General features: G+C 53.0%; 1 protein-coding gene across 1 annotated transcript in view; it reads left to right on the top strand.

Annotated features, from left to right (window-relative positions):
* Positions 1-2595: 2595 nt before the first annotated feature.
* Positions 2596-7285, top strand: part of cunh1orf52 (chromosome unknown C1orf52 homolog) — a 4921-nt gene continuing 231 nt past the window's right edge. The window contains 4 exon segments of the mRNA XM_055630778.1: positions 2596-2893; positions 2895-2906; positions 4439-4631; positions 6510-7285. The exon segment at positions 6510-7285 is cut by the window's right edge and continues 231 nt beyond it. Of these exon segments, the coding sequence (XP_055486753.1) occupies positions 2618-2893; positions 2895-2906; positions 4439-4631; positions 6510-6670 (642 nt within the window). The 5' untranslated portion in view covers positions 2596-2617 and the 3' untranslated portion in view covers positions 6671-7285.

Genomic DNA, 7285 nt, shown 5'->3' on the forward strand with positions numbered 1-7285 from the left:
TCGTTGTACTGATACTTGTATTTGTGCGATGACATTAAAGTTGAATTGAAATTGAAATTGAATTGAAATTGAAATTGAAATTGAAATTGAACTGCATGGATGAACTACAAAAATTGTTCATCCCAGTTTGGCAAAAGAATAAATCAGGGAAGGTAGTACATCCGTGGATAACAAGGGAAATCAGGGATAGTATCAAAGCGAAGGATGATGCGTACAAATTAGCCAAAAAAAGCAGCATACCAGAGGACTGGGAGAAATTCAGAGATCAGCAGAGGAGGACAAAGGGCTTAACTAGGAAAGGAAAAATAGATTATGAAAGAAAACTGGCAGGGAACATAAAAACTGACTGCAAAAGATTTTATGGATATGTGAAAAGAAAGAGATTAGTTAAAACAAATGTAGGTCCCTTTCAGTCAGAAACAGGTGAGTTGATCATGGGGAACAAGGATATGGCGGACCAATTGAATAACTACTTTGGTTCCGTCTTCACTAAGGAAGCCATAAATAATCTGCCGGAAATAGCAGGGGACCGCGGGTCAAAGGAGTTGGAGGAATTGAGTGAAATCCAGGTTAGTCGGGCAGTGGTGTTGGGTAAATTGAATGGATTAAAGGCCGATAAATCCCCAGGGCCAGATTGGCTGCATCCCAGAGTACTTAAGGAAGTAGCTCCAGAAATAGTGGATGCATTAGTAATAATCTTTCAAAACTCTTTAGATTCTGGAGTAGTTCCTGAGGATTGGCGGGTAGCAAACGTAACCCCACTTTTTAAGAAGGGAGGGAGAAAACAGGGAATTACAGACCAGTTAGTCTAACATCGGTAGTGGGGAAACTGCTAGAGTCAGTTATTAAAGATGGGATAGCAGCACATTTGGAAAGTGGTGAAATCATTGGACAAAGTCAGCATGGATTTACGAAAGGTGAATCATGTCTGACGAATCTTACAGAATTTTTCGAGGATGTAACCAGTAGCGTGGATAGGGGAGAACCAGTGGATGTGGTGTATCTGGACTTCCAGAAGGCTTTCGACAAGGTCCCACATAAGAGATTAGTATACAAACTTAAAGCACACGGCATTGGGGGTTCAGTATTGATGTGGATAGAGAACTGGCTGGCAAACAGGAAGCAAAGAGTAGGAGTAAACGGGTCCTTTTCACAATGGCGGGCAGTGACTAGTGGGGTACATGGTACACCAGTCATTGAAAGTAGGCATGCAGGTGCAGCAGGCAGTGAAGAAAGCGAATGGTATGTTAGCTTTCATAGCAGAAAGATTTGAGTATAGGATCAGAGAGGTTCTAATGCAGTTGTACAGGGTCTTGGTGAGACCACACCTGGAGTGTTGCGTACAGTTTTGGTCTCCAAATCTGAGGAAGGACATTATTGCCATAGAGGGAGTGCAGAGAAGGTTCACCAGACTGATTCCTGGGATGTCAGGACTGCCTTATGAAGAAAGACTGGATAGATTTGGTTTATACTCTCTAGAATTTAGGAGATTGAGATTTATAGAAACGTACAAAATTCTTAAGAGGTTGGAAGATTGTTCCCGATGTAAGTTACAATGAGCTCCTCCCTCATCCTTCTAAACTCCTCTCCTCATCAACTCTGTCCAGTGTTATTTTTCTCTTTCGGGACATATGACCGATGTTGATGACGTATCGGATTCCTTCACTAAACTCTGGACCGGGCCCGTATGGAGAGGATGTGGAGAGGATGTTTCCACTAGTGGGAGAGTCTAGGACCAGAGGGCACAGCCTCAGAATTAAAGGACGTTCTTTTAGGAAGGAGATGAGGAGGAATTTCTTTAATCAGAGGGTGGTGAATCTGTGGAATTCTTTGCCACAGACGGCTGTTGAGGCCACAAGTCAGTGGGTATATTTAAGGCAGAGATAGATAGATTGTTGATTAGTGCGGGTGTCAGGGGTTATGGGGAGAAGGCAGGAGAATGGGGTTAGGAGGGAGAGATAGATCAGCCATGATTGAATGGCGGAGTAGACTAGACGGGCCGAATCCAAGATTATAGAGCTGCTCTAGTATCTTTGGGCCGAACGGCCTAATTCTGATCCTATTACTTATGAACTGATGAACGACCAGGCCGGGCGAGGTGCAGCTTCCGGGCGGCGGGAGGGGGCGCTGCGGTGGGATGACCGGGTTTGGCCTCCGGGCGGGAGGGGGCGCTGCGATGGGATGACCGGGTTTGGCCTCCGGGCGGGAGGGGGCGCTGCGGTTGGATGACCCGGTTTGGCCTCCGGGCGGGAGGGGGGCGCTGCGGTGGGATGACCGGGTTTGGCCTCCGGGCGGGAGGGGGCGCTGCGCTTGGATGACCCGGTTTGGCCTCCGCGCGGGAGGGGGGCGCTGCGGTGGGATGACCGGGTTTGGCCTCCGGGCGGGAGGGGGCGCTGCGCTTGGATTACCCGGTTTGGCCTCCGGGCGGGAGGGGGCGCTGCGGGGGGATGACCCGGTTTGGCCTCCGGGCGGGAGGGGGCGCTGCGCTTGGATTACCCGGTTTGGCCTCCGGGCGGGCGGGGGCGCTGCGGTGGGATGACCCGGTTTGGCCTCCGGGCGGGAGGGGGCGCTGCGGTGGGCTGACCAGGCCGCGGTGCAGCCCCCCCGGGCGGGCGCCATGGCGGAGGCGGAGGCGCAGGCGGACCCGCTGTCGTATTTCGCGGCTTATGGCAGCTCGAGCTCGGAGTCGGAGTCAGAGCCGGAGCCGGAGGCGGCCGGGACTGGGGCCGGGACTGGGACCGGGACTGTGGAGCCGGGGGCAGGAGGAGGAGGCGCCGCCGCCGCCGCTCCCGCTCTCCCCGCCCCACACGAGCTGTTCGGCCGTGTGTCCAGGCCCAGTTTCCTGCGCGATCCCCGCGGCGGCTCCATCGACTGGGAGCGGCGGCGCCTGCGGGCCTCCACACGAGGTCAGGCCAGGGGCAGGGGGCGGGGCTACCGGGGTGGGGGGGGGGGGGACTAACAAGTGGTGGGCGGGTCTACAGAGGGGGCGGGGCGGACAGGGTGGGCGAGGCTACAGAGGGGGCGGGGCTACAGAGGGTGGTTGGGGTTACAGAGGGGGGCGGGGCTACAAATGGTGGGCGGGGCTACATAGGGTGGGTGGGGTTACAGAGGGGGCGGGGATGACATGGGGCGGGGGACTACAGAGGGTGGGTGGGGTTACATAGGGTGGGTGGGGTTACATAGGGGGCGGGGCTAACACAGGGTGGGGGGGGGGCCCAATGGGCGGGACTGGATGGGGTCAGGGGGTGTGGGAGTAGTCAGCGGTGAGGGGGTCAGATTTTGGGTGATGTCACGTGTGCCGAGCTACAGTGAAAAGCTTTTGTTGTGTACAAAATCATGAGAGGAATAGATCGGGTAGATGCACACAGTCTCTTGCCCCGAGTAGGGGAATCGAGGACCAGAGGGCACAGGTTCAAGGTGAAGGGGATAAGATTTAATAGGAATCTGAGGGGTAACTTTTTCACACAGAGGGTGGTGGGTGAATGGAACAAGCTGCCAGAGGAGGTAGTTGGGGCTGGGACTATCCCAATCTTTAAGAAACAGTTAAACAGGTACATGGATGGGACAGGTTTGGAGGGATATGGACCAAACGCAGGCAGATGGGACTAGTGTAGCTGGGACATGTTGGCCGGTCTGGGCAAGTTGGGCCGAAGGGCCTGTTTCTACGCTGTATCCCTCTGTGACTCCATAACCTGTCAGTGGAAAGACAATACATGTGTAGAAAGGAACTGCAGATGCTGGTTTAAACTGATGATAGACACAAAAAGCTGGAGTGACTCAGCGGGACAGGCAACATCTCTGCAGAGAAGGAATGGTTGACGTTTCGGGTCGAGACCTTTCTTCTGAAGAAGGGTCTCGACCCGAAACGTCACCCATTCCTTCTCTCCAGAGATGCAGCCTGTCCCGCTGAGCCACTCCAGCTTTTTGTGTCTATCTTTGATAGACAATACATGATTACAATCGAGTCATCCACAGTGTACAGATACATGATAAAGGGAATAACATTTAGTACAAGGTAAAAGCCAATTAAAGATAGTCCGAGCGTCTCCAATGAGATAGATGGGAGGTCAGGACCGCTCTCTAGTTGGTGATAGAATGGTTCAGTTGCTTCCATCTTTTTTAAAGGTACACCATGTTATTTCGAGGCTATGGCCTCTGGTCCTAGACTCTCCCACTAGTGGAAGCATCCTTTCCACATCCACTTTATCCAGGCCTTTCACTGGTGCCAAACACAGTGACATTATTTTTCCAGTCACCAGTCTTGGTGTTGTTTGCAAAGTTCCAAAGTGCGTATCAGTCCATATAGTGTTATAGTTGTAGATGAAAGTGCAGGTTAAAAAAGTGCGGTGGCTTCAATGAGGTAGGGTGGAAGATGGGGCTACTCGCCAGTTTATGGGAGGACTGTCTTTGACTGACCAGTGTTTGTGCCGTTCGGCAGCCGCCTAAAGAGTTCCGCGCGTGGAAGGGCAGCGCGGTGCCGCCACCGGAGAGCTACGACACGGAGGAGAGGAAGGTGCCATCGGGCGTGGACATGGCGGTGAAGTGGTCCAGCATGTACCAAGACCACGGTGACGATGCTCCTCACCGCGACTCCGGCGCTCTGCCCGGCACTGCCGACAACCCCGACTCAGGTGGGTCCTGTATGGACGGCAGCCCCCCCCTCCCCCCTACCTGTCTCCTCACCGTCTCCCCACCGTCTCCGTCTGGAGATCACTGAGCCAGTGAAGGCCGGCTGCTGGCTCACTGGCCTCAATGTGAAGCAATCTTGAATTGAAAGATACGGCGCAGAAACAGGCTCTTCCGCCCGAGAAAGGTCTTGACCCGAAACGTCACCCATCCCTTCTCTACAGAGATGCTGCCTGTCCCACTGAGTCCACGCCGACAAATCGATCACCCGTTCACACCAGTTATCCCACTTTCCCATCCACTCCCTGCACAATTTACAGAGGGCCAATCTACCTACAAACACGCACAGGCACATCTTTGGAGAGTGGGCGGTCTGGGAGAACATGCAAACTCCACACAGACAACACCCAAAGTCGGGATTGAACCCAGGTCTCTGGCGCTGTGCGGCAGCAGCTCTACCCGCTGCGACGCCCGTTCCGCACCAAAGCATGGTCAAAGCATTAAAGATTCCGGGTGTATCTACGAACGTGTTTCATCATCACGTCTGTTCTAAGTCCAGAGGCCATATATTTAAGGCAGAGACTGATAGATTGTTGATTAGTACGGGTGTCAGGGGTTATGGGAAGAAGGCAGGGAAATAGACAATAGGTACAGGAGTAGGCCATTCGGATCGCCTCTCAATCTTCTAAACTCCGGCGTGTACAAGCCCAGCCGTTCCATTCTCTCAGCATATGACAGTCCCGCCATCCTGGGAATTAACCTTGTAAACCTACGCTGCACTCCCTCAATAGAAAGAATGTCGTTCCACGAATTATGGGTCCAAAACTACGCACAATACTCCAGGTGTGGTCTCACTAGTACAACTGTACGCCCTGTACAACTGCAGAAGGACCTCTTTGCTCCTATACTCGACTATACTCGACTTAAAGGCCAACATGCCATTCGCTTTCTTCACTGCCTGCTGGACCTGCATGCAGAGATAGATAGATTCTTGATTAGTACGGGTGTCAGGGGTTATGGGGAGAAGGCAGGGGAATGGGGTTAGGAGGGAGAGATAGATCAGCCGTGAGTGAATGGTGGAGTAGACTGGATGGGCCGAATGGCCTAATTCTGCTGCTATCACTTGTAACCTTGTGGATGCTACTCCAGGGATTGCGTTTCGTTTACATTCAAACTTCCCCCCCCCCCCCTTGTCCAGAGTGAAGCACAGACTTCAGACAGACTTGCTTCCTGAATGTTTAAGAAAGAACTGCAGATGCTGGAAAAATCGAAGGTAGTTAAAATGCTGGAGAAACTCAGCGGGTGAGGCAGCATCTATGGAGCGAAGGAATAGGCAACGTTTTGGGTCGAGAGCCTTCTTCAGATTGTCTCGTCCCGAAACATCATCCATCACTTTTCTTCACGGATGCTGCCTGACCCGCTGAGTTACTCCAGCACATTGTGTGTGTTTTTGGTGTAAACCAGCATCTGCAGTTCCTTCCCACACCGTAAGAGGCCCTTCGTCCCACCCGACCCCACCATGCCGGCCACCAACATAGAAACATAGACAATAGGTGCAGGAGTAGGCCATTTGGCCCTTCGAGCCAGCACCGCCATTCAATATGATGGTGGCTGATCTTCCAGAATCAGTACCCCGTTTTCTCCCCATATCTCTTGATTCCGTTAGCCCGAAGAGCTAAATCTAACTCTCGCTTGAGATCAGCCACCATTGATTGAATGGTGGAGTAGACTCAATAGACTGCAGGAGTAGGCCATTCGGCTCTTTGAGCCAGCAATACCTTTCAATGTGATCATGGCTGATCATCCCCAATAAGGCCCCATCTACGCCAGTCCCAACGTCACACAATGCCAGTTACTGACGGGCGATTCTTGCTGTGTTTCAGACGAGGAGAACAAGGAGGAGCCTTCCTCGAAGAAGCTACGGACCGAGAGCTTCCAGCAGAAGGAGAAGCGCAAACGCAACGAGGGCCAGGCCAACCGCGAGAAAAGTTTTGTGGAGGAGGAAAAGCGCATCCTCAGGCAGGAATTCTGCCCTAAGGATTGAATGGAGGGAGAGGGAGAGGGAGTGGGAGTGGGAGAGAGAGAGTGTGGGAGAGACAATAGACAACAGGTGCAGGACTAGCGAGCCAGCACCGCCATTCAATGTGATCATGGCTGGTAATCCACAATCAGTACCCCGTTCCTGCCTTCCCATATCCCCTGACTCCGCTATCTTTAAGAGCACTATCTAGCTCTCTCTTGAATGTATCCAGAGAACCGGCCTCCACCGCCCTCTGAGGAAGACAAATAGACAATAGGTGCAGGAGTAGGCCATTTGGCCCATCGAGCCAGCACCGCTACCCTTTGTCTACCTGCAATTTTTCCATCTGCAGTTTCTTCCACAGACTCACAACTCTCTGGGTGGAAAAGTTTTTCCTGAGAGGGAGTGGGAGTGGGAGGGGGAGGGGGAGAGGGAGAGGGAGAAGGAGAGGGAGAGAGGGAGAGGGAGAGGGAGGGGAGTGAGAGTGAGTGGGATTGGGAGTGAGTGGGAGTGGGAGTGGGAGCTGCCTGTGCACAAGGTCAGCTCTGCCGGCTGTGTGGACGATACTGCCACTGCCCAAGGAAGGTCAGTGACATAAAGCACCGTGTGTAAGCCTCCACCACTGGCTTGTATCTGAGC

The sequence above is a fragment of the Leucoraja erinacea genome, unplaced genomic scaffold (genome assembly GCF_028641065.1).
Source record: "Leucoraja erinacea ecotype New England unplaced genomic scaffold, Leri_hhj_1 Leri_52S, whole genome shotgun sequence".
Classification (NCBI taxonomy): Eukaryota; Metazoa; Chordata; class Chondrichthyes; order Rajiformes; family Rajidae; genus Leucoraja; species Leucoraja erinaceus.